This window comes from Psammomys obesus, unplaced genomic scaffold (genome assembly GCF_907164565.1).
Source record: "Psammomys obesus unplaced genomic scaffold, mPsaObe1.curated_primary_1811, whole genome shotgun sequence".
NCBI lineage: Eukaryota > Metazoa > Chordata > Mammalia > Rodentia > Muridae > Psammomys > Psammomys obesus.
Genome location: NW_026596079.1, coordinates 38,325,454 through 38,353,444, shown reverse-complemented (window position 1 = coordinate 38,353,444; position 27,991 = coordinate 38,325,454). Strand labels below are relative to the sequence as shown.

Below are 27,991 nucleotides of genomic sequence, written 5' to 3'. Positions count from 1 at the left end.
CACACACACACACACACACACACACACACACACACACACACACACACCGTGGATGAAACAAGCTTCAACAAGCTCCAACAACTTTATATTTTTCCTTAGTCTCTTTAGACATCCTAGGGCAAAATTCTCTTAAAAAAATTACCCCAAAGTTACCAGTTACATATTGTCTAAAAGCAATCACCACAAAGATATAGTCTGCAAAAATAGATTACTAGCATTACACAAAAGAAATGACAAGATTATTGATTATATAGTTTTCTTTTGAAACTCATGCGTAACTGAACATTTCCCATCTGTCTTTTTCTCCACAAGTAACCCCAAAGCAATAATTCTTTTGTCATTGATTAACAAAGTTTAAGTAAGCCAAGTCTATAGTAGTAGTAGTTTTTTTTTTTTTCCTATGTTCAACTGACAATAGTCTGTGTTTACCAAGAAACAGACCATCTCTCTTATGTCTTATTTTTGAAGTCTTATATTGTTAGGCCCAAGGGGGACCCTAATTTCTAGGGAGAGATGAAGAGAACTTAGGAGGCCGGATAGATGCAATTTGCAAGAGGTTTATTTGAGCCATCGAGCAATGTGGCTACCCGCCCTCCCCAAACCAGAGAGGAACAGCAAGGAGAGACAGAAGGCTGAGGTTTTTTAAAGGAAGGAATGTTGGAGGTTGCAAGCTTGGCCACACTGGATTGGGTAGAGCAGTTCACTTTTAAAATGATTGGTTCATTTTAGGTGCCAAGTCCATCTGGTCCCGCCATGTGGGTGGGGGATCTGTGACATCTGGACTGGTTACCAGGCAACGTTATCTTGTACTGGAAATCTGGACACTCCGCCACAGCAGGGAGGAGACCTTTTGCAATGGGGTGGGGGTCTTGTTTCAATTCACCTGCTCCTCCTCCTGCTTTCTGGAAAAGTGCTGGGAGAATTTACCTTACCATGAGAATTTATGAAGAAACCTATAAAGCTAGCCTGTTCCTTTCAGTATAGTTAGACTGGCAAATCATCTAATCTTTATGCAGAATAGATTTATTTACTCTTTGTTTGTAACCCTGCCTTTCATGGTGCACACTGAAACATGTGGACACATCCCTAGATCACAAGACCCAGGAACTCAGACCCAACCTAGAATGAAATGTTCTCTTTGATCATTAATGTATCTCAAGCCTATTTTTCTCTTTCTAGTACAATTATGTGCTTGTAACACATGAAAGCTCACTGTACTCCTTTTCTAACCTATGCAGCCCTCACTGTTCTACAAGAGATAGAGCACATTCTACTCTTAATTCTAACTTTATTACAACTTTCTGGCAAGATAACTTAAATCATCTCCTTAAGCTTTCTATCAGCTACCTAACTTTCTAAAACTTTTTAAACCAAATCAGGAATCTGTAAAATCATTAATTCATCTAAACAATATTATTTTATTAAAGTTCATTTTCATATTGATCTACAGGAAATTGCCTAATAGAGGAGGCAGTCTTACAAGAGGCAATTGTATGAGACTGCAGGGAGTGAGGGTCTTCCCATCCCAAATTACACCACGCTAGATCTGTGAGGAATATAGCAGTGACAAACGTGAGAAGGCACAGCAGCAGCAGTAAAGATCAACCTGGAGGTGGAGCCCCTGGGCCTGTGCCTCTCCAAGGTACACCCATTGCTGCTGTGCAAAACAGCGGACCATCTCCAGGAAGCCCACTGCAGTCCCCCTGCATGGTGCCTGCCAAATTTTTATATTATGATTGAGTATAGTTGAACATTTCTGCATATATTTAAGAATATTTTAAATATCTGTTTTTGAACAGTTCGCTCTTTTTTCCTACTGGATTGTTGATATTTATTACAGTGTGTTTCTAATAATTCTGTGTAACAAATGACACAAACTCAGTGACTCCAGAATTATTATCTTACAGTTTGTGTGGCCCAAAGTCAAGGTGTAGGTTGACTAGGTCCTCTTCTCAGTGTCTCACTAGCAGAATTCAAGATGTTGACAAGGGCTGTAGCTCTTCTAATGCCCCTGGGTGTTGGCAGGAGTCATGGCAGGTTGTCAGAGACTGTGGTCCCAGCTGTGTTGGCTCCACACAGCCTGGCAGGTCCTTTGTTCTCAAAGCCAACAGGAGAGTGTCAGTGCTGCTTGGCATCCCTGACTTATATTTCTGACATCTGAACTGTTTTAAAGGGCTAACATGATGGACTGAATCACCTGGGATGATCTTTTTGATAACCTTAGAACGAATTTACGCGGACAATAATAACATTTGTAAAATTACCTCCCTTTATTATTTAATGTGACCTAAATCATGGGCGTGATGTCATTTTCATAGACTCTGCCCATAGTCATGGGAAGTATGAGCCACTCTGTAGGTAATGGGAAATGTTTGAGACTTAATTGCAAATAGTACCCATCTCCAAGTTATTATTAGTGTTTGATTTTGTTTATATTATTCTTTCCCTAATGCATACATGTCACAATTTGATATAATTTTTTCTTTCATGAATCTTGATTTTTTTCTTGGGAAATGGAGATATAATTTACTTGGCATAAAAATTGGTCATTTCGAAACTATAGAAGTCAGTGATTTTTAACCTACCTTTGAGCTCATACAACCATTACCATTGTCTAATTTGAGAATATTTCAATACTTTCAAATAGAATCTCCAAACTAATTAGCTACTCACTGTTCTCTCCCACCCCTCTAGCAACCGTTAATCTATTTCATGTTCTATGGTTTTGCCTATTATGGACATCTTGTAAAATTGGAATCATGGAATATGTGTTGTTTTTTTTTTTAAATTTCTGATTCTTTAATTTAGCATACCGTTTTCTAGAGTTTGTTCACTATCTATCAAAATGCAGTAATTCATTCATTCTTTTGGCCAAGTAGTGAGTCATTGTATGGGCGCACCACATTTCGTTAATTTAGTCACCAAATGAAAAGCTTTTCAGTTGTTTAGGTTGTCGTAGTCATTTTTCCCCCTATTATGAATGGTGCTGCTATGAGCGCCTTAAGTCTCTGTGTAAACATCTGTTTTCAGTTCTTTTTATGTATAATAATCCTAGTGAATGAAAATTGTTCTTGCTTGCATTTCTCTAATGTTGAACATTTTTTCTTATGCTTATTGGTTATTTATGTTTATTATTTGGGTGATTTTTTTTTTAGTTAAATACTTTACTCTTTAAAGATTATTTAAAAAACCCTCCTTACCAAAATTAAAATATATTCTCAAATTTTCTTTTAAATACAATGATACTGTTAAATTGTAAAATAGTGACTTAATCTGAAATTTCTAATAGTGTGACAGAAGATACAAATTTATCCTTTTAAAATACGATTATTCCACTATCTTATACCTTTTATTGAGTGATAAATATTTTCTTTCTACTGGCTTGATATTTTGTATTTATAACAATGAATCATTATATTCTAGAGTGTATTTATAACATTCACTTCTGGTGCATCAATCTTCTGTACAAACATAGTCTCTATATGTTTAAAAAAGCAGTCTGGGGCTGGAGAGATGGCTCAGAGGTTAAGAGCACTGGCTGCTCTTCCAGAGGTCCTGAGTTCAATTCCAAGCAACCACATGGTGGCTCACAACCCTATGTGGTGAGATTTGGTGCCCTTTTCTGATGTGAAGGCACACATGCAGACAGAATACTGTATAAAATAATAAATAAATAAATAAATCTTAAAAAAAAGTGTTACCAAAGGTGGTTGAGCTTTTGATTCTACACTCCAGAGGAAGAGGCCAGTGGACCTCTGTGATTTCCAGGACAGCCAGGGCTATGTAGAGAGAGACCTTGACTCAAAAACAAAACAAAACCAACCAAATAAATATAAAAAAAGCAAGCTGAGCTGTTAGATGTTGAAAGCAATGAAACTTGGCAGCATAAGTTTTAGTAATATGTTTAGTTCGTAGATATTTAACTTTCTTCAACTGTGTATTGGAGAATGTAGTAACTAGGAAGTTCCTAAGAAGTGGGGAATACTATATTTTCAAGAATAATACTTTACCAGCTATGTAGTTTGAATGTGTTAGTACCAGACAAAAGTGAAAAGGAAAACAGTAATTGAAATAGAATTGAAGGACGAGAGCTCCTTTCCCTATAAATATATTTATAGCTTTGATAAAGAGAATGACTGCAGCTTGAGTCAAATAATGTGTATTTATCATTCCTGCCACCAGATGGCAGAGGTGTAGCCTGAAAAATACTTGAACACCATTGTTCTAGCTAAACTCGCTGCAGAGATGGTCTAGTGTTTAGACTAGAAAATGAAGTACATTTTACACCTGTGAGTGTGAAAAATAATGCCACTGCCTTTTCATCTTTGAAGCTTGTACTTATTCCTAAATATATCTTTAGTTCTGGGATTTCCATGTACCAATTTTGTGTTTACAAGTGCAAATTTCATAATTGCCTTTAATTGCACAGGTGCTTCAGTGTTAACCCCTCAGTATCAAGAGCTCAATCACTCCCAAAACACTAGGTTCCTGTCACTCCCTAACCAGACAGCTTGGTACCGTTAACTGTCTTGTACCCCACGTGCAAATCCTGAAATCTCACTTTCTAATCATTTTCCGGTTGATTGTCATATTACCTTTGTTTGTGATTTTGTTCACTTCTGTCTCAGAAATGTCTTTCCATTTTCAATAGAGATACTGTCGCTGGTTTTGTTTGGACATCAGCTTACCTTGTTTACTTCCTAGACTCTCTTTTCAGTGAATTTGTGCGTTGTATTTTGTTTCCAAAATCATACTATATAAGAAAAGATATAGCAAAGTCATTCTTGATGTTTTCCAATTTGTACTTAAAACTTAAAAAAAGAAATGAAATACAATGATATCATTTCTTTTTTCCCTTTTCCTTTCTTTAATTTCTCCCGCAAGCACACCTCAGTTGTTCCCTTTTGAAACCATGACCTCTTTTCTTTAGTTATTGTTACATACATACACACATACACACACACCTACCTAAATATAAATACACAGTCTATTTGTTGTTACTTGTATGGACTTAAAGTTTTACAGAATTTCTCACTGAGATTGCTTACTTTATTTGGGGAAGACAATTACCGAGTATGTTGGTAATCATGGGCCTGTGCGGCTGACAGCACGGAACTCTAGGGGGCACCCGTTACTTAAATCTGAGTGCTACAGGCAGAGTTTTGTACTTCTGCAGGCCTGGTTAAAACTATGGAGAGGGAATAAGATAAAGAAGGTAGAAAGTAGAATTTTAAGGCATGGAGGAAGTTAACAATTTTAAATAGAGTTGGGAAAGACCTTAGTGAACATCAACACTTGAAGGGAGTTCAGAAGTGAGCCTGTAAAGCTGCGACCATCCTAAGCAGTGTCACGCCAGGCGGTGCTAAAATTAAGTGAGGATGTGCTTTGATGTGTCTGTCTAAACCCTCTTTTATAATTTAAAGCCTAGTTCAAATGTCTCTACTTAAACAAAATCTGCCTGTATCCAGCTGGAATTATGTTTTTGCTTAAAAGGATACTTTAAAATTAATATTACGTGAGAGTTTCATAGATACCTATAATGTTTTGGTTAAATCTACCCCCATATTTTAATCTTCAATTTCTCCCTCATTCCTTCACCACTTTCTTTCAGAGCTTCATGTGTGCTTGAAAAAAAAAAACATAAAAAACTGAATCCACTTAGTGCTGCCTGTGTTTCCATGGGCTTATACCATCTGCTGGAGCATGGGAAGATTTCAGGGGCTACATTTCTAGAGAAAATTGACTTTGCCCTGGCAGCCATCATTTACTAGCCCTTTAACTAGGGGTGGGAGTTAGGGAGCCTCCTGCCCCTGTTGAAGCTAGGGTTTTGGCTGGCTTGATGTAGGGCAGAGCTAACGATGTTGTCACAGCTCCTGCTAGCTTATGTGTGCAGTGGTCCTGAAACCCTCCTCTGTCGGCGGCGACATGCACCGATTGCTATGGGGAGGCACTCTTAGTAAAGACTTCAGCACTCCCTTACTTTCAGTGCACTCGCCAGTGCTTCTCACACTAGTCTGATGAACACTGAACTACTTAAAGACACAATATCCTTCATACATTTGTGTTAATACATAGCTCAGGGTTTAGAAATAACAGGCACCCACTGACTAGCAATTGCATTAGAATGAACTGAAATAAATTGTAAAATGAAAAAAATTCCAATAGATTTCCAAGTATTTTTTAGCATACTCTTTTTTTTTAAAACTATTTTCCTTATTGCTTGTTGATTTTGATGCAAGGTTTTGTTGGGTATCTCAGGCTGACCTTGTGCTTAGGTATTCTTCTCCTACCTGACTGTGCTTAGGTGACTGTCCTACGTCACTATGCCTGATATTTTTATATGTCGCAGTTATCCTTTACTTGTAAATACTGAATTTACTCAAAGATTAAAATTACTTTCTTTTACTTGGCTTTATTTTCCAGTAATGTGCTTTTAAGAAGACCTCCCCTACCAATGGACTTGGGGAGGGGCATGAGTGGAGAAGAAGGAGGGAGGGAGAGATTGGGAGGGGAGGCGGGAGGGAACTACAGGAGGGATAAATAAAGTGTAATTAATAAAAAAAAATCTAGCGTACCTGAGAACATGCTAATGTACATTAACGTTCTTAAAGGTTCTTGGTTCCTACAAAATTGCTTTTCTACAAGTATCCTTTCTTTGAGCCTTGCAGTGATGATGGAGCATAATTTCACAGATCTCATGCCTATTTGTTTGGATTTGTCACATTTTAGCATTGCCTTGATGAATTTGATTGACTATTGTCTGTTTTCTATGTTCTTGTGGCTTTGTTTAGATTGTTTATTTTGCTTTGACCTAGCTTTTAAATGTTGTGCTGTCAATATAATAATGAGAAGTCTTTCTCATTCTTGATAGCATCCAGGGTGCTTGAGAGATGGGTTAGCTGTGAAGAGCTTCTGCTGCTTTATTTTGTACGTGGCAGAAGAGATTTTACAGATATAATTAAAGTTATGGACATTGATTAATCTTACTTATCCATGTAGGTGCAGTCATGTCCTGTGAATTTAAAACTGGAGAATCTTCCTGTCTGCATGAAAGTGATTAGGTAGAAGAAGGAAGGGAAGCCACCGTTATTTATGAGGATGGAGGAAAAGGGCTTTGTGCCATTGAAACTGGCAACCTGTAGAACTTGGAGAGTCTTCAGTTTATACCCAGCAAGTGTGGATATTGGTTTTACAATACCAGGGACTAATTTTTAATTTAAAATTTATTTTAATTAATTAATCAACCAACCAGTTAATTAATTTGCTTTACAACCCAATCATAACCCTCTCCCTCCTCTCCACTTGGTCCCACCCTCTTTCGTTCTTTCCCCTATACCTCCCTGACAGGGACCGAGTTTTGCCAGAAGCTTTAGTGAACAAAAAATAAAACCTTTGCTAAAATCTCCAGCATTTTTCTGAACCACTGGACATGTTATTTAAGCTCTGTGTTTGTGGCTATTTACTAAAGCAATAGTAGAAAAACTAATGCAGTCCAGAGTGTACTTCACTGTTTATTTTTTATTTACTTATTTTTGTTTTAGTCCACGTTTCTGTAGTAACTGGCACTCAAGGCTGCATTAAAAGGCCTCATGATTGTAGTGTATCAATGAACTCGAATATCTCTTTATGAGCTGTAAGAGTTCTCTGTAGTCTCCATATGTAGGTAGTGATTAATATGTCATACAGTGTGTATACTTTATTTCACTAGTTCTTGTACAAATCTGCCCTCTACTCCTACCTAGAACACTGCAGCTTTATGATCCCTATTGCATTTGATATTCATACTTGGTGTTTTACATTAAGACTTTGTGGTAGTGTGGTAGCTGTGAGGTGGCGTTTTGGGTTTAGTCGTTTATTTTTGTGCTGTGGTGTGCACCTGTGCCTGCATTAGTGAGTGCTGCGTATGGGAAGGCTAGAGGCTGACGTCAGAAAGTCTTTCTCAGTTGGTTCTGCTCCTGATACTATTTTAAGATGTATTTTATCATTTATCTGTAGTACATGTGCACATATTTGTGCAAGTGCCCACGGGTGTCATGGAGTCCTCTGAGATGGAGTTAGAGGTTCTTGTGAGCCACCCGATCTGGAGACTGGGCACCAAATTCTTGTCCTCTGGAAAAGCAGCAAACATTCTTTACTTTGAGCTATCTTTCAATATTACCACCTTCGTTTTTGAGACAGGGTCTCTCACTGAATTTAGAGCTTACCGATTGGCTAGACTGGCTGTTATCATCTGATGTCCCATCTTCCACCTCAGTGTTGGGGTACACCTATCATTTTATGTGGTGCTGGCAATCTTAACTCGTAACTCAGGTCTCTTGCTTGACAGACTACTTTACTCCCTGAACAATCCCTCCATACAAGAAATTTGGTTGTAATTTTCACTTTCATGGTTACATTAAATCTAGGCATCTTACCTTATCCATAGTAGTTATTTGATTTGCTGTTACTGTGAATTTGCCTAAGCGAAGAAAATGAGCTGTGTATCATCTCTGCCCATTGTTTATTTGTTGCCCAGGCATTGTTATTTTGAGATAGTCAGATTCATTTTTTTGTTCCTTTGCTATGATTGAGAAGTCACTCTTCATTCAAAATCCAGAATACTTTGTAATTTCAACTCTTAGCTTTCTAAATGTTTTTTTATTTAATTAAAATATAGCTGTACCATTATCCCCTCTTTCCTTTCTTCCTCAACCCTTCCTTTCCAACTCTCCTCATTTCGTCTCAAATCCATGGCTTTTTTCCTTTGATTATTATTTACACACACATCATAAACACAACTTGCTATTTATTATTGCTTGTAAGTATACAATTTCAGGGCTGACCATTTTTTATTGACCAAATAGGGAGCTCATTTCTGGGAAAGACTAATTCTCACCCTTTTAGCAGTCATTAATTGTCTGTAGCGTGTTTTTTGTTGTTGTTGTTTTGTTTTTGTTTTTTTGTTTTTTTTTTTTTTTTTGGTCTGGGGATACCCTCATGAATTTTCTTCCTCTCATTAACATGTCTGTTGGTGTTGTCATTATTTGGTCATGTTTAGGCAGTCACATTGTTGAGATATCATGGCTGTAGTTTTCCTGTAATTTCTAGGAGACACAGTCTGATTGCAGACTTTCTTGATACCCCCTTTTGTGGATGCTCCCTGAGCCTTGGGTGCAGGATTTACCTTGCAGATGTATCTGCTGGAGTTGGGTTTCTCATATTCTGTTGATCTCTGCATTATAACCAGTTACTGTTTTCTGTGATGGTCTCTCTTTGCTGTAAAGAGAAGCTTTTTTAATGAGCTGTTAGAGTTACACTTATCTGTGGATACAAGAATGCGTTTTAGAGAATTAATGTGGCTTTAGTAAAGTAGTGTAGTAGTTCTCCTCTAAGATTCATGAACTCACTAGCAGTAGGCAGTTGGCTCAGTTTCCAGTAGGAGGCATGATTTCCATTCTGTTGCATGGACCTTATATCCAGTTAGACAGATGTTCATTACCTCCAAGATATGAATACCACTATTGTACCTTTAGGGATATCTCATCATTAATGCTGAGTAGGATTGCTTCCTTACTTGGCAGTTGAATAGCACTTTCTGGTACTATGAGAGCTAGATACAGGATGGAGGCTTTCAGGGCAGATCCATTTTGAATCTTTTAAGTCCTGTGCCCAAAGTATGTGGTGCCTTCAGCAATAGTGTCATTCTTATTATGCCTGTCTTTCCTTTCCTTTTCTTCTTCTTCTTTTCCCCCCAAGACAAGGTTTCTCTGTATGGCCTGGGTATCCTGGACTCTTGTTGTAGACCAGGCTGGCCTAGAACTCACAAAGATCCACCTTTGTCTGCCTCCTGAGTGTTGGGATCAAAGGCGCGTGCCACTACCGCCTGGCATCATGTCTGCTGGAGATATGGTAAAGAATAATTCAAGTTTAGTTTTTACATATTGCAAGCCCTTTTTTCTCCAAGAAGTGGCTATTGGATAACTTATCGGTCACCTGGCTGTGTTGATAACATGGTCATTGGCCTACTTTTGAACTCTTACCCTTTTTTGTCTAGTTATCTGCCTTGTTATAGTACCACATTGTAGTTTTCTCTCCTCCTTTTATCTCTCACTTCTTGATATTTTTATACACAAATGACTGTATCATTTAGGTATCTTAATTCTTTTTTTAAATGTATCTTACTTTCTTTTTTTTAATTATTGGTTTGAAGTCAGCTTATAAGTTGATAGGTTTCATGGTGCTTCCTTACTGCACGTCTTCACTCCTGTCACTCTCCTGCTGATCCTTAGTTTATTTCCTTTTCTTTGTCCCATTTTTATCATCAGGTGTCTTTATTACATCATTGAGTAGAATGGTGAAAGTGATATCTTTGTGTGAAATCTTTATGTAAATGCAAGGATGTTACAATCAAATATGATGTTAGCTATAGATTTTTCATTAATACCTTCTACTCTTTTGAGGAACTTCTATTGCTAGTTTCCTGAACTTAATAATGAATGGCCGTGGAGCTTTGACAAATGTTTCTTCTACTTCTCTTAAATAATATTTTCCCATCCTTAGTCTGCGGATTACCCAGATCATTTTGAAGAACTGTGCTAACCTTGTGTTGCTGGATAGAATACCTCTTTTGGTTTTGATGGTGATATTCTGTTTATGTATTTTTTAATTTGTTTTACTAGCATTTTATTAGAGAATATAAAATTTTTTCCACCCTGGAGATTTTTTTTATTCTTTATTAATTACACTTTATTCACTTTATATACCCCCTGTGGTTCCCTCCCTCTTCCCGTCCCAATTCCACAATGTAGCCACTCCTGATGAGACCTAATTGACTAGGATCAGAAGGAAGGAAAAGAAGACCTCCCCTATCAGTGGACTTGGGGAGGGGCCTGCGTGCAGAGAATATAAAATTTTATGTTTATAAGAGATATTTGTATATACTTTGTAATGTTACTGGCTTTGTCATCAGAGGAATTCTGGACTTATAAGACAAGTTACCAAATAATATTTTATCTTTACTGCTTTTCAGAGTTCATGTAGAAGTGCTTTCTTTTAAGCCATGAATTTAATTAAATGGATATAACTTGTCCAGGTTACTTATTTTTTCTTGACTGTGCAGCTAGTGTTGCAGTTTGGCTCTCAGAAGGTGTAGTAGCTGGACGCCGTCCCAGCACTCGTTTTTCATTTTTTCTTTTAAAATGACAGTGATAAGCAGGACTCTCGCCAGCAATTAGCTAAAGCAGTTCGGTTACAAGTTTTGGGACCTACTTGATAAAGAAAGACTATCAAAAGATGAAAATTATAGAAATACAGGGAAGGCAAGGGTGTAGCTCCGTGATGTAGTACTTGCCTAGCATGCGCACTACCTGGAGTGCAGGAGTTTCCTAGTATTGCCGTGAGACACTGCAGAAGATGGGTTTGGAAGTTTCTTACCCACAGACCATGTTCACCTCTATCTCAGACATAGGTTTCATTCTTTTAATTCACTTTTCTATCAGTTGGTACATTTGGGATAATTTCCATGATGTTGGTTACTGTTGATTTTCCACACAAAAACATCCAATCAAAACCACCTTGTCTTGTCTTGTAGAGATTTTCCTTTTTTAATTTACTGTCTGATTTTTGTTGTTGTTGCTGTTCCCATCCAAAGTCTAGGGAAGTTGTTATCTCCTTCTTTTGGACTATGACTTGACAGGACTTTTAAAGTCATGGTTTTCAGTTAAACGTTCACAATTATAATTGATAACCATTTTCATAGTGACATTTAATATCACAGGCTTTAATTTTCTTTAAAAATTTTTTAATTTAATTTAATTTTTATTATTAGTTACATTTATTAACTCTGTATCCCAACTGTATCCCGCTCTCTCAATCCCTCCCAGTCCCTCCCTCCCTCCCGCATCTCCTCCCTGCCCCTTTCCAAGTCCACTGATTGGGGAGGACCTCCTCCCCTTTCATCTGACCCTGTTTTATCAGGTATCTTCAGGATTGTCTGCAAAGTCCTCTGTGTGGCCTAGCAGGACTGCTCCTCCCTTGTGGGGTGGGGAAGTCAAAGAGCCTGTCATTGAGTTCCTGTCAGAAATAGTCCCTGTTCTTCTTACTATGGGAGACCAATTCGTTACTGAGCTACCACGGGCTTCGTCTGAGCAGAGGTTCTAGGTAGAGTGTCAGTCTCAGAAAAGACCCCTGTGCCCAGAGATATTTAGTCCTTGTGGAGCTCCTATCCTTTCCACATCATACTAACTCCTCCTTCTTTCATATGATTCCCTGCACTCTGCCAAAGGTTTGGTTATGAGTCTTAGTATCTGCTTTGATACACTGCTAGGTAGAGTCTTTCAGGGGCCCTCTGCGGTAGGCTCCTGTCCTGTTACTTGTTTTCTCCTAGTCCAATGCACCTCCTATTTGTCTTTCTAAGTGATCCTGGGTCCTCTTTCTTGTTTATCTTCTTTAGGTGTATAGATTTTATTATGTTTATCATATCTTATAAGACTATATGAGTGAGTATATACCATGTGTGTCTTTCTCCTTCTGGGATACCGTACTCAGAATGATCTTTTCTAGATCCCACCATTTGCCTGCAAATTTCATGATTTCCTCATTTTTGATTGCTGAGTAGTATTCCATTGTGTAAATGCACCACAATTTCTGTATCCATTCCTCCGTTGAGGGACATTTGGGTTGTTTTCATGTTCTGGATATTACAAATAAAGCTGCTATGAACATGGTTGAGCAAATGTCCTTGTTGTGTACTTGAGCAAATTTTGGGTATATGCCTAGGAGTGGTATTTATTTTTTGTTTTCAATACATCATGACCACAGTTTCCCCTTCTTCACTCCTCTCGGTCTGGGCCCCACCTCATTTCTCCCGCAGATCTTTCCTTCTGTTTTCCTTCAGAAAAAAGAAGCCTGCAAGGGAACCCACTGAATTTGGTATAACAAGACACAGTTTGCATAGGAACAAACCCTCATGTCAAGGCGAGGTGAGGCAACCCTGTAGGAGGAAAAGGGTCCCACGAGCAGACTCAAGAGTCAGAGACACCCCTACTCTCACTGTTAGGAGTTCTAGAAAAACCCCACACCAACAATCATAGCATCTATGCAGAGGACCTAGTGCAGGCTCCCTGACTGCAGCTTGTCTCTGTGAGCTCCCAGGAGCCCTGCTGAGTTGATGCCTGTGGACTGCATTCTCATGCTGTCCTCAACCCTATTTTCTTTTTCTGAAAGTATTTTTATTTTTATCTTAAGATTTTTTAAAGCACCAAATATTCACTTGCAAAATACGGTTTTGATAGTAATAGTATTAAGGAAAATAAATGCCTTAGTAAAATTAGAGGCGAAAGAAAAGAAAGGTAGAAAGACATTAAGATAGGGTAATTTGCTACCCAATAGTGGTAGTTTTGTTAACTGGCAGCACACTTTCTTGTAGATATGGCTGAGAAAATTGTATGTTAATACCAAAATGGTCGTTTTTGAGACTATTCAAATTTGAACACTAATGTGTGTTTTAGATTGCCCAGTTTTCTCCTGCTTATAAAACATAAAAGTTAATTATTATAATAAATTTACATATCTTCAATTTTTTTTCATTAAAAGTTTTTCATACATTTTGATTATATTCTTTTCCTGACTCCAGCTGGTCCTAATATTGTTCCCATCTCACTATTCACCCAAGTTCATGTTCTCTCTTTCTCTTTCTCAAAAGACAAAACCAAAAGCCAAAAATCAAATCAAACAAACCATCCAATAGAAAAACAAAAACAAAAAACCAGTAGGACAAGACAAGACAAGACAAGGCAAAACCTTTCTTCTGTCGTGTTGTCTAGCTGCTCCTGTCCTGGAGCGTAGGTGACATACTCAGAGTCACTTCATTGTGGGAAACTAGTTTCCCTCTCTCACAGCAGGTATAAATTGCAAATAACTTCTTGCCAAGGGACAGCATGTTCAGCTCCTCTTCTCCGTCCTAGGTTTTGTCTGTTATGAACTTGTGCAGGTTTTGTGTGCACTGTCACAGTCGCTGTGAGTCCATATGTCTATCAGCCCCTTTGGGAAGAGGCCATTGGAGGCCTCATCCACACCTCTGGATCTTACAATCTCCCTCTTCTACATAGATGTCTGAGCCCTGAGTGGAGAGGGGCGATAGGGGCTAAGTGCTCTAATGTCTCTCACGCTGGGCACATTGTCTAGCTCTGGGTCTCTTTGTTAATTACCATCAGCTGCAAGAAGAAGAAGTTCTCTGATGAGGGCTTGGTGACGTATGGACCTCAGAGTATGTTGTTTGTAGTTTTATTGCTGTATTCCTCTAGTACAGTGGCTGTCTACCTCCCTGATGCGGTGACCTTTTAATGCAGTGTTCATGTTGGAGTGACCCCACCCATAAAATTTGTTGCTGCTTCATAACTGTACTTTTTTGCTACTGTTGTGAATTGTAATATGAATATCTGATATGCAGGATATCTGATATGCAACTCCTGTGAAAGGGTCATTATATTCCTAAAAGGGTCATGACCCACAGATTGAGAAGCACTACTTTAACACCATAATTGAAGTCGTTTTTTTTTTTCGTTGTTGTTGTTTGTTTGTTTTTTCCCTAGTGTTCATGTGTTTTTAACTGGTATTTATATGTTTGTTCATAGAATCCTTTACAAATATTTAGTAGATGTCTTGGCTGGTAGTCTGAATGCTCTGAATGATGAGCCATGGGTCTATTGCTTACAGCTCACCTTTTTTGGGGGGGCATTTTTAATGCTGTATACTAACTTGTGGGGTTCCTCATCATGTCTGCCTTACATTGTCTCTTTCAGTGCTTTCAGTAAAACAGTCCTGCTATCGGTCAGGTAATGGCTACTAGTAAGTCAGGCTGTCATCCTGAGATGAGGCAAGTGTAGAAACTGTTGAGTGAAGAATTATGAATAAAATAAACAGTGGATTTCCAGGAATTTCCTCAATACTCTATTATTATTGTTGTTGTTATTATTATTAGCCATTGTGCTGAAACAAGCCTAAGGAATTGGTTGGCAAAATTAAGGGCAGGAAGGACAAAACCAAGGATGCAGCCAGTAGGCTTTTCTCCTTTAGAATTGAGGGCGATAGTGGTCTTTACTGCTCTCAGTCTGGCCTGTGTGCCACACAGAGTTAAAGCAAACAAACAAACACAAGCAGGGAATTGGTACCAAAACTTTCAATGAAGATACACTTTCTTATTTCAGAAATTCTTCAGTAATCCAGTAATTTCAGTTTTTATCAATTTGTCACATGAATTTAGCGTCATGGTCAAACATTTGTCTACTTTATAGTAATCAGTCTGACACACCTGCCTCATTTTCTACCTTTCTTCTTGTGACTAGCATAAGCAGTCTTTCTTTAACTTAGATACAGAGTGTACCCACTTTATCTACTTAAGGGCATAATTCCTACAACCATCTATAATTCTTAAAATATGGGATTGGGTAGGAAATATTTAAGCACTTACAAAAGATTGGTAGTAGACTTCAGTTTTTCAAGATAAATTGTATGAAGACTGAATAATATCAACAATCTTCATAATATTAATCCCAGCTTCATATCCTTTCTTTAAATGAAAAAACAAAACCAAAAACAAACAAACAAACAAATCCCTCCAAATATAATTTTTCCACCCATATGCTTATGTGTATAGGGCCCTGCCCAGTAGTATGATCTTCCTACCTGAATCTTTTTATGTGCAGAATATCATTCATATCTACTTGTTTAATAATGCTTCCTTGGATTTTCTGCGGATAAAATTTAACTTGGAAATAAAGCTAAATAAAAAAGCAAAACAAGGCAAAACCAAACAAAACAACAGTAGCTCCTCCTTGCTCATAGCTGTAATCTTGACTACTTCGGTCCTGGACAGGGAGCTGGAGCTGCTGAGTTCACAAGTGCTCCAGCCCCATGGTATCCAGAAGACACCGTTTCACTCTGCTCATCTGTGACCTCCTAAGATGCCCAGTGGGCCCTGAAGGAGGGAGTAGCGGATGCATGCTCCATTGACGCTGAGCGCACAGCAGAAACACAGTCTCTGCACTTGACCAGTTGCGAGTTCCTGTGTCAACTACAGACCAGCGCACAAAGAAGCTTCTCTGATGAGTTTGGAGAGCACTTTCTCACCATGTTTGCCAAAGTAGTATCAGTACATTCACTTCTAGAGCCTAGAATTTTTTCCTGCATGGGTTCTTGACTAGAGTTACAGCCTCGAGCACACATTTTCTCTTGGGGAACGGGCTTTAAACCTAGTTAGAAAGGACTTGGCTATGTCCATAGCCATTGTTTGCATCCACGACCATATCATGCTCACCATTGTAGCTTACAAGGTTCACAGCTGCCCACACCTGCTGGTGACCCCTGCTCCCTGACTGTCAATTCTGCAGAGCACTCTGTAGAACTATCAAAGCTAGCCGGCATTCTAGCTAGTACTAACTTGATTTCTCCGTGTGCTGTGACCAGTGTGCTATGTTTTCTGTTTTAATCTTGTGTAATCACTTTTAACTTTGGGAATTCTGGAGAATAAATTAAATGAATTAGTCTTGTGCATATCAAGATTTAAAACATAACCAGTTTAATACATAATAGATTGTTCTTGTCCTAAGACTTGGAATGCTAAAATTAATTTAGAATTGTATAGATTTCCTTAGTAATTTTGAACATTCTAGTTTTTTTCCCACAGTAAGACAGTAAAAAATAAATGGTATAGAGAACCAAGCTTATTATTATCTATAATCTACCATTTTTTTCTGTTTGAGATATATATCCAGTAGTTGCTTATACATATATGATACATTTAGGGAGATTTGAGGAACTTGGAACCCTGTGTGGGATGAAAGTCTTTCGAGGGTGGTTTGAAGGTTATCTGTAGAGTAGTTCTTACTGTGCTTACCTAATTACACAGTGCCTGAACTGGAAAATTAAACTTTAGTGTGATTTCCCCTCCCCACTGCTGCAGCAACCCTTTGCATTTGTTCTTTTTTCATTTCCTTTTTCTTTTAATATATTTACGCGTAGACATTTTTTGTCCATTTCTTAAATATTGTTTTCCTTATTAGAATTTTCAAATTCTGAGTTTTCTACTTCTATATTCTTTTTTAAATATTCATAAAACTTGTCTTGATAAAGCAGGCTTAACAAAACTTTAGTTAAATCTTTCAAGCAAAATGTATGACAGCTTTTTTTATAGCTGTCATATATACTCAAAGTGGTAGTAATACAGAGTATAGGGAGTCTACTTTCGAAGCAAAACAACTGTTATTTCTGTGACATATACACATATGTATGTAAAATGTGTGCGAGTTATTTGACACAATTGAAAACCTTGACATATAGTTTGTGCTTTAGTGTTTTACTCCTTCAGAAAATTATGTGATTTGGGATTTGTGTTTATGACAAAGACTTAAATTAGTCTTTTACTCATTTTTGTAACATCTTGTCTTTTATAAATTCTGGGGACACTTAAAAACTGTAACATCAACTTATGGGTCATTTGAGAGCTTCTGTAGGAAGCTGCTGGAAGAACGCGACAAGGGAGTTGTGTGTAAGTGTTAAAGGCATGTGCCACTAGGACTGCTCCCATCTACCTTTTAAAGACTCACACACATACAATTCAACTGAACAGCTCTTCCTCCTCTTCTCCTCAAGCTGTTGCTCAGTTAGCATTCTGTCTCAGGAACTTTGAAGACTGACTGCTTGCTTTACCTTCTTAATGATTCTTACATAGTTCTACGCTGGCCACTGCAGCTTTGTAGACAGACCACAACAATGGGCAGGAAAGATAACAGAAAACACATCCTAGCAGTGGAGCACAGTTAAGGTCTAAGTCTCTCTTTCCCACTTGCCCTCAGCCAGAGACAGACAAGCTGTTTGTTACTTTTTATACATATTGAATTGAATGTCTTATATAAATGACAAGGATAAAAATCTATTCTAACTTACGAGAAATGTTCCGTAATGTGCAACTTAATTTGAAAACAGAAGGCTGTAGTGTTAAAATTTATTCTTATATTTTATGTAGATAACTTCTTTTATCATAGAAACTAATTGATGTTCTTTTTAGAAGAAATAAAGTATCAAACATGGGAGTGACTATGATTAAAGTATGCTGCATACATGCGTGAAAATTTCACAATGAAACCCATTATTTTATACAACAATAAAGCGAAAAAAGAAAAAAAATCTGTGTATCTACAACAGTATGCCCTGACTATCCATATAAACAGTGAGATAATTACTAGAATGAAGCAAAAACATATTCTGGTGTTTTAAGATACATTTTTTTGTAGCTTGTCTCATGCTGTACCTAAATTTGTACTCATGGAATAAAATTACCTATGGGGAATAAAGAATCTCCATTCTTTTTTTTTTTATGATATATGACTTTTTTAATTCGTTTTTTTAATTTTTATATATATATTTAATTCTTTATTAATTACACTTTATTCACTTTGTATCCCCCCTGTGGTTCCCTCCCTCCTCCTGTCCCAATCTCTCCCTTCTTCCACCATCTGCATGCATGCCCCTCCCCAAGTCCACTGATAGGAGAGGACTTCTTTTCCTTCCTTCTGATCCTAGTCAATTAGGTCTCATCAGGAGTGGCTGCAGTGTCTTCTTCTGTGGCCTGGTGATGCTGCTTCCCCCTCAGGGGGAGGTAATTAAAGAGCAGGCCAATCAGTTCATGTCAGAGACAGTCCCTGTTCCTATTACAATGGAACCCACTTGGATACTGAACTGCCATGGGCTACATCTGTGCAGGGGTCTTAGGTTATCTCCATGCATGGTCCTTGGTTGGAGTATCAGTCTCAGGAAAGACCCTTGTGCTCAGATTTTTTGGTTCTGTTGCTCTCCTTGTGGAGTTCCTGTCCTCTCCAGATTTTACTGTTTCCCACTTCTTTCCTAAGATTCCTTGCACTCTGCCCAACAGTTGCCCATAAGTCTCAGCATCTGCATTGATAGTCTGCAGGACAGAGCCTTTCAGAGGTCCTCTGTGGCAGGCTCCTGACTTACTCCCTCTTTTCTCCTTCTTCTGATGTTCATCCTCTTTGCCTTTCTGGATAGGGATTGAGCATTTTAGCCAGAGTCCTCCCTCTTGATTAGTTTCTTCAGGTTTAAAGATTTTAGTAGGTTTATCCTATATTATATGTAGAGGAATGGATGCACAAATTGTGATATAGCTACACAATGGAATATTACTCAGCAATAAAAAACAAGGAAATCATGAAATTTGCAGGTAAATGGTGGGAACTGGAAAAGATCATCCTGAGTGAGCTATCCCAGAAGCAGAAAGATGCACACGGTATATACTCACTCATATAGACATATAATATAGCATTCTTTTTTTTTTTTAAATAATGTAACAGGTGGAAAAAATTGCTTGAAAGGGAATTATAGATAAGAGCACTTTAGGACAATATTATTATAGATGTCATTTTTCTTATATTTTGCTGAAATATGTTTTAGTTGTGCAATAACTCTTGTTATTTTCACATAATAACAAAGTTCAGTCAATATTATTTCCTGATGAATTTAGGTAAGCTTGGGAATTACTAGGTGGCAAAGTGCCTTTGGAAATCACTTTGCAATCTCAGTGGAGTCTCTGGAGGCTCAAGGCTGTAAACATTCCTTACATTGTGTTTGGAAAATGTAACTCAAGCCATTGAACTGGATCTGATTCACTTCAAGTGGATTCTTGAGGTTGTGGCGTTGCTACTAATGGTTTCCTTGTTGGTTATGGTTGGAGCTAGCAGTGGCAACATTGGACATGCATGGTTACCATTTCTCAATACTCACTGTCTTCCTTCTAGGTAGATTTTTTTAAAAAATTAGTTATTTCTTTATTACAGTTTATTCACTTTGTTTCCCACTGTAGCCCCCTCCCTTGTCTCTTGCTAGTCCGACCCACCTTCCCTCTTCTCTCCCAGTGTCACTCCCCTAGTCCACTGATAGGGGAGGACCACCTCCGCTTCTGTCAGACCCTAGCCTGTAAGTCTCAAAAGGGCTAGCTGCATGTCTTCCTCTGTGGCCTGGCAAGGCTGCACCCACCAGGGGGAGGTGATCAAAGAACCGGCCACTGAGTTCATGTCAGAGACAGCCTCTGATCCCCTAACTAGGGAACACACTTGGATGCTGAGCAGCCTATGGCTTCCTCTGAGCAGACGGTTTAGGTTCTCTCCATTCATGGTCCTTGGTTGGAGTATAGGTTTCTGCAGGACCCCCTGGGCCCAGGGTTTTTGGCTCTGTTGGTCTCCTTATGAAGTTCCTGTCCCCTCCAGGTCTTTTTATCTCCCTCTTCTTCCATAGTTTCCTGAATTCTGCCCAAAGTTTGGTTATGAGTCTCAGCATCTCCTTTGATACCCTGGTGGGTAGAGACCTAGGTATATTCTTTAGGTATTACTTTGAATGCTCTCATTTGAGAAGTGATATTTGGTTGGCCTCAATAGCTGGATTCTTGCATTCTGTGAAAAAAAGTATATGCTCATGTTGCTGAAAGCTTTAAGGCTGCTCTCAAAATGTCTCAGAGCCAAAGTGCAGCAGGATTAACCTTCATATCTCTTGGCAAGGAAGTCTGAGAGATGATCATGATGCTGAGACTTTGCTTGCATGGTGGCTTGTACTTGCTTTCTCTTTGCTGTCTGCATTATTTGATAGAGGTGATTTGGAGTATGAGTGTGCTCTGAAGCTATGACGTATGCACCAACATAGAGTTCAATATCGGTAAAGTGTGTAGGCTAACAGTTTATTTCAGAAAGCAAGTTGGTATCTACAAAAATTTAAATTTGTTATGCAACCTGCTTTATTTTATTTACTTATTTATTTATTTGCTTGCTTGGCTATCTCTCTCTCTCTCTCTCTCTCTCTCTCTCTCTCTCTCTCAAGACATTTTCTCTGGGTAGCCTTGGCTGTCCTAGACTTGCTTGTAGACCAGGCTGGCCTGGAACTCACAGAGATCCACCTGCCTCTGCCTCTGCAAGTGCTGAGAACAGATGTCTGCCACCTCATCTGGTGCTTTATTTTTTAACTGCAACTGCTTAATTTTTCACGTTGATTTTTTATTAGATTTTTTTGTATATGTATATGTATATGTATATGTATATGTATATGTATATGTATGTATTTGTGTGGACACTCAAAATTAACATAGGGTGTCTTCCTAGATCTGGCTGTTCACATTTGAAACAGAATGTCTCTTTGAACCTGGAACTTGCCACTTTGACTAGTCAGACAGCTTGCTCCTGGGGATTGCCTGTCTTCTGCAATCATGTTCTAGCTTTTATGTGGGTTCAGTCTTTGCGTTATTCTAGCCCATTTATTAGAATTTTGTGAATACAAATGTTCTACCTGTGTTTAGATTTGAATATATGTATTTAGAACTAAACTAATCCTTTCTTGAATATACTGCCTGGACTAGCCTAAATTGAAGTATAGGGAAAATTATCTGTTTTGAATGCCTCCCATTTCCTCCCATTTGTTAGGAATTTTATACGTGTTGTTTCTTTTCTTATTTGTTGTCTCTGAAGTGAATGATTCTGTGGCCTTTGCTTTGGGGGAAGTACTTCTAATAGATTATATTAATTTGCAAAACACAAGGATAGAACTCTCTCACATACTTCTGATAGTCACTGGAATAAAACCAGAGTAGTAGGAAATTAATATCGTTAAACATATTTATGTGTATATGTATACATATAACATATATAGATATGAGAGTTATGCATACAGCTGTATATTTAAGAAATTAAAAGCTCTGTTAGCACTTCTAGATTTTTGGCATGACTTCACATATTTATGTCATCACAATTTCTGTAATCCATTAGCTGTGGTTAGATACAAGCTTAGTTATTTGCAGGTAAAAAGTATTTCAATAGAAACATTTAACACTTTTGTTTACATTCATTTATTTCTATGTGTTTGTGTATGTATGTTGTTCATGTGTGAGTACAGATGTGTACATGCCACGGTTTGTGAATGACGGTCAGAGGACAATTTTACCCAAGTTGTCAGGCTTCACACTTTGCCTTTTCTCTTTGAGCCATTCCATTGGCCCTACTTTGTTACTCTTAAAAATTAAAAGTGAGCTAGATGTTATGGCTCATGCTTTTGTTTTCTACTTAGGAGACTAAGGCAGCAAGATACTATATTTTGGGCCATCCTGGGCTTTTATGTAGTGAGTCTAGGTTATGAGGTTTGCCTTTGTTATGGGCTGGGATCCTGTCTAAGAAAAGCAAAGTAGAAGAGCTGGTGATGTAGCTCAGTGGGTAAGGACGTTTGCAGCCAAGCTTGATGACTCCAGTTCAGTCACTGGACACCACACAGTGAGATGAGAGAACTGACTCCTTCAGGTCCTCTTCTATGAGTTCATAGTGGCAAGCGTACATACACGTGTAAAAGAAAAATTAAAGCCAAACATACACATCTTTAAAATAACATAATCTGACTATGTCCTGAGTAATGGTGCCTCATAGGTAAGAAACTTTCCCAAATTTTGACTCTTTCATTTTGAATTTATGCTAGTTTTCTTAATATTTAACTAGCATCCAATAGGTGTTTATAAACCAAAACATGTAAGTGACCTTCAGTTTGTACTTCTGATATTTTTGAAGATAATATACAGAAGTTAGGGTCAAGATTGGTTTTCTTCTTATTTAGATGTTTCATAATAACAATTAAGTTCCATTATTATAGGATTTCAAAATTCTGTTGTTGAAAAGGGATACTGTTGCTAATGGGCACTCCTTGCTAGACAGAAGGAAATTAGAAAGGCAGTATATGATTTACTTAAGATACATTTACAGGCCCATTCTTAATTTTTTTTAATTTATTTATTTTTTTATATTTTTCACTATTAATTACACTTGATTCATTTACAAGCCCGTTCCTAAGGCTTAATAATTATGTTGTGATCAAAGGGTTGTTTGTACGAACTCTTGAAAGTTTGCCTTTTCTTGAAGGAAAAAAATGTTATATCCTGAGGTAATTTTAACGTTTTGGTTTTTATTGTTCTGTTTTTGTTTACTGTTTTAAACACTTTTGAAGTCTTTGATACTTTCACTAAATATTCCTCAAAAATGTTATACCAATGTAGGCTCCTACTAACAAGTATAGTAGACCATTGCCCATTTTGTGATCACCTGGTCAATATTTTGCCCATTTAATAGGTAAAAATACCTTGTTTTTATTTTTGTAATTATTTTTATTGCCCATGGATTGAACTTTAGGTGTTGATGGCATTTTACATATCTTTACTTCAGTTGTCTTTGCTTTCAAATGTTTCTAAGCATTTCTGAATCTATTGAAACTCTTACTGACCCTGGTTTTGCAGCCAAAGAGAAACTAAGGCCACCTCCTCCTCATTGTCACGCTAACTCCCATTTCTCTTGGATAAGATATAGATAAGGTTCCATTCCTAGTTGTAAGCCATTTCTTATTTATGTTTTCTGGAAAAGGGTAATTATAAGTATTATCTGCTACTGCCGTCTGATGGATAGGACAATGTAGATATATGAAAAAACTATAAATGTTTTTGATGAATAAATGTGATAAAAATTATACCTGATGTAACTGCTAAATTTTTTTTATCAGTAATTGTGTCTGTAAGTTGTTTATAGTGAGATTTATAAATACTATGTATTATAGAGTAAAATATATTATGCATATTACATATTTTGATTAAATAATAGCTCCAGGAGATGAATGACAGTGCTAGTTTTGACTTAAAAATAATCATATAAATATATGATAAATATATAAAATAAGCATCCTGAAGGATTATAGCTAATGATTCAGCTAGTGCTTAAACTCCAGCTCTTTGACTATAGATTCTGTACTTTCAGTTCTCCTGTTGCTTGGTAACTTGCAATGTAGTTAAAAACTTGAGGCAAATATCTTTAGCATTCTTTGCAACACCTGAGACCACAGCAGTTACAAAATCCATTAAATAATAGTGTTTTTGTTTACAAACATTAGTAATTCTTCTATTTGCAAACTTTATGACATGATGTGGTAAGTTGAAAACAAGCAAGGAAAGTGTGTGTGTGTGTGTGTGTGTGTGTGTGTGTGTGTGTATCAGAAAATCAAGCCTTTTTGTGACTTTCTATTCCATTAATGGATGTAAATAAATAAATTAATAATTTAATAAAATGCAAATATGTATTATTCAACAAATGTTTATTGAACGCTGAATCTGACTGGTCACTCTGCTAAATGACTAAAACAGAATACAAGACACGATTTAATGGAGTTAGGAATGAAACTTATTCAACTTTTTCAGGTAACTATATGGATTCTACTTTCCCTAGTACTGCAGAGACTAAGTGAGGTCATAAGGAGAATGTATAGTGGAGGATACACTCTAAATCAGAACTCTTCTGTGCTATGTGACTCCCTGAGAATTAGTAAGGAGAAGAGAATGGCTACAATGAGGAGATAGGTTTGGAGGTTCTACTCAGGGATGTTGAGGAAGGAAGTGCCAGGTCAGGAGGCTCAGTGTTATGTGTGTTGTATAGAGAGAGTATGATACTGATCTCTGAGTTGCTTGCTATCCTAAGATTACTTTCAGTGATATCTCTGATGCTTAGGTCATTTTGCAAACTCTTATTATGGCCTCCCTTTGGATCTAGTTTTGAGACACAGAAGAAACAATTTTAAACAATAAAACATTTTGTTCTGTAGTCACATAAATTAGCAGACTTGTTTCAAAAGGTCTTTGATTATAATTTTTTTTTATCACAGACATTGCTAGCCATGAGATTAAGTAAAAAATAAGAATCTTAAAAATATATGCTTAAGCTAGGTGTGGTGACATACTACTGTAATCCTTGCACTCAGGGAGGCAGAGGCTGGTGGATCTCTGGGAGTTCAAGGCCAGCCTGGTCTACAAAAATGAGTCCACAGCAACCAAGGCTGTGAAACCCTGTCTCGAAAATGTGTGTGTGTCTGTGTGTGTGAACACTCATGTGCTGCTTCTATTTGTAAAAAGGTGATTATTTTAAGGTGAAAATGATCAACTTATGAACAGAGGCCTAAAAACGCAAAGCATGTAGGGTTTCTTCTGATGGAGATTAATGGAAGAAAGACACTTAAAATTACCATGTTTAAAATTTTGAGATGTGGTTAGGTCTCAGGGTAATGGTTTTTTCTGCTCATCAGTAGAGAGTTGCTTGTTTATAGTAAGTTTTGTATGTGTGCTAATAATTGTGCAACTATATAGAAAACAGGCGGGAACACTTGAAATGGACAAAACAAAGACTCATCTCAAATACGTTTTTATAATCTTTGCTAAAACTCTGGTTTCCATTCTGTATAAAATAGTAGCATATATATTATTTTCTAGATAATGAAAGTATGTAGAAGCCCCTTACAACTGAAAATAAACTTTATGAATGGCCATGTGTGTACTTGGCAAATAGATTGATTGTCACCCATAAAATATGCAATAATGACATCAAAATAAGGGCATTCTTAGTTTAGGTCAAACCTGTGAGTGGACATGTTAGATTAATGGCCCCACATGTAGATTGACCTAGAATTTTATCTGAGACAGAGTTAATTGTAGAAGATGGATACACATAGGAGGGGGTTCCAAGATCATTGTTGGAACTTCAAGAAAGAGCCTCTTACCAAAATGCTGTGACTGCCATGACTGAAATAATGATGATGTATGAATGGTTGATAAAGTGTATGGTCATGATTACTTATTTTTAATTGATGGGAAATTTTTATGTAATATGTACCATTTAGTTGGATTTTAATTGAGATGGTAAAATATTTTAATAATTACATAACCCACCATATAGTCACTGTATATGGCCTTTAGAAAGAGACCAGAATGAACATTATTCACATTTTCCACATTTTCCAAATGTACCACACCAAAGAAGGATAGCATTAGAGCTGTAGGTGGTGGAAGCCTGTTGTCTGTCATATTTTTATTTCTTCGTGATACTGAAAGGAGAACAGAGCACTTATTTTTAGTGTTTCGGTCCTGTGCAGTAGCTTGAAAAGATACATTCCGTGTCTGGAGTCATTCATTTTTCAGAAAAGAAAAAGAGGCTGGAGAAAAATGAACAATTTCTTTTCTTTCCCAGTAGCAGCATTGAGAAGACACCTTGTCCCATTTTTATTACTTTGAGGTTTTATTGCTGGCAGCCAGATGTGCAGAAACTCCTGACGACAGCATGTATTCATTGCGTGCATTTAATAGGCTTAGAGAAATGTGAGTAGAAACATGGAAGCAGCTCGGCCTCACACTTGAGCTGGGAATGCCCCAAAAGCTTACTGCTGTTTAGTTCTTGCTACAGTCGGGAGAAGCTGAGAGCCGCACGAGTGCTGAGTCTTCTGCGACTGACTGAGGGAATAATGACTGGACGATTAGCCACCAACCTCTGCTCGTCTAAGCACTGCTTTTACAGAGCTCAGGAGAAATATGGAACTTGAGTGGCAGGTTTTTATTTGATGGTGTCTGCGAATAGATGACTTTTAAAGACAGGTGGTAAGGAAAAATAAGAGGAGGATAAAAGGAAAGAAAATGCAATTTGAGACATTGCGCCAGGTCTGCAATTCTGTTTTATCTCATTTCCATGGGGTTTTTTCATCCCCACCAAATATTTTACAGAATGAGCTTTTTGGACAAACGCTGAACAATGCAAGGTGAGTAAAGCTAAACTATATTTTTTCTAATATTATTTTCAGAGTAGTAATCTTGGATGTCTATGACATTGTTTGCCTTGGGGCATTAGAAAAATATGGGTGCTATTTTTTTAAATAAACATAGCATTTAACTTAGCATTTAACGTTTGATTTTTAAGAAGGAAAATCTCTTTATTTTTAGTGCATATAAGACATATTAAATGTAAGTAGATTGACCTCTGAAACACAATACAGATATCAGGCTATTTCACCGTTTCTTTCCTAATATATAAAATGATTAACTTAAAATGCCTGACAGTTGTTTTTCCTGAAATCACAATAGTGATTGCATTGCATATATAAGCATGGGACTATATAATCATGTGTGATTTGTTGGAAAATGTGAATTAGCAATCATGCATGTTCTTGTAAAACATGCAGAAGATAATTTCTGGACTAGACATTTCTCTATGCAGGGAAGATCAATAGCGCTCTTAAATAAGCTGTGCTGTGGAGCTGCAGGCAGTGCTCTGTGTTATGTCGGCTACTTTAGGAGGGTTCTTGTGAATCTTTCAACTGATTTTTTTTTTTTTTTTTTTTTTGGCATGGTGAAGGTTGCGTTATGAACATATGTTCTGGTTGGTCTGTCTGGCTTATACTAAAAGGAATTCTGAAGAGAGCTTTAAAATGCAGTTTTATCCTAGGTTCTTTCCTCATTTAGGGTTGTTCAGCTTTTGAGAATCTCTCCTGTTTTATTTCAATAACTGAAAAAAACAAATACACCGTTTAAGCAAATATACATGAGGAAGGACTGAGGCAGATATTCTTATAGCACAAAAAAGCCCTGAAATTTTCTAGAAATGGACAGGGGACTAATAGTGCTTAGAATATTGAATGGTTTTGTTGCTGTGCTCCTTTTAGGATCATGAATACTGTGAGGCAGCCTATTTTAGAGATTAAAAATTACCCTCATTATACAATATGTATCTTCATATAGCAAGTAAAAAGGAGACCCTTAACATTTATTGTCATATAAATTTTTTTTGTGGTACCACATACATTTATGACCTTTTTTCTATATAAAGATTTTTTTTTCCTTAGTGAATAGACTATTTTTTCAATTTTTACTTTCAGATTAATCTAAGGAGTGTGTGAAATGCTGTGCTGTTCTGTAATAGGCTCTTTATATTTTAAGATATTATTTTCTTACTTAGCAACATATCTCTTTAATTTATTATAAAATTATATCTATTTTGTTATCTTAAAAGTAGCATGTGGCTTTCTCCAAATTTCCATGATCAAGCTGCCAGAGTTTTAGAATGAGTACTCATCTTTGTTTTTATTTTATTTTATTTTATTTTATTTTATTTTATTTTATTTTATT

The 27,991-nt window shown here is 37.2% G+C and overlaps 1 protein-coding gene across 20 annotated transcripts in view; it reads left to right on the top strand.

Annotated features, from left to right (window-relative positions):
- The window catches only part of Rims2 (regulating synaptic membrane exocytosis 2), a 483,148-nt gene that overhangs the window by 146,266 nt on the left and 308,891 nt on the right, over window positions 1-27,991 (top strand). For 7 of the 20 annotated variants that reach the window (XM_055626259.1, XM_055626258.1, XM_055626263.1 and 4 more), the window contains exon 1: window positions 26,336-26,628. The exons of the other annotated variants lie outside the window; for them this stretch is intronic. In XM_055626259.1, coding sequence (XP_055482234.1) covers window positions 26,507-26,628 — 122 coding nt within the window. In that variant the 5' untranslated portion in view covers window positions 26,336-26,506. Of the gene's footprint in view, window positions 1-26,335; window positions 26,629-27,991 lie in introns of those variants that run through there. 20 annotated transcript variants of the gene reach the window in all.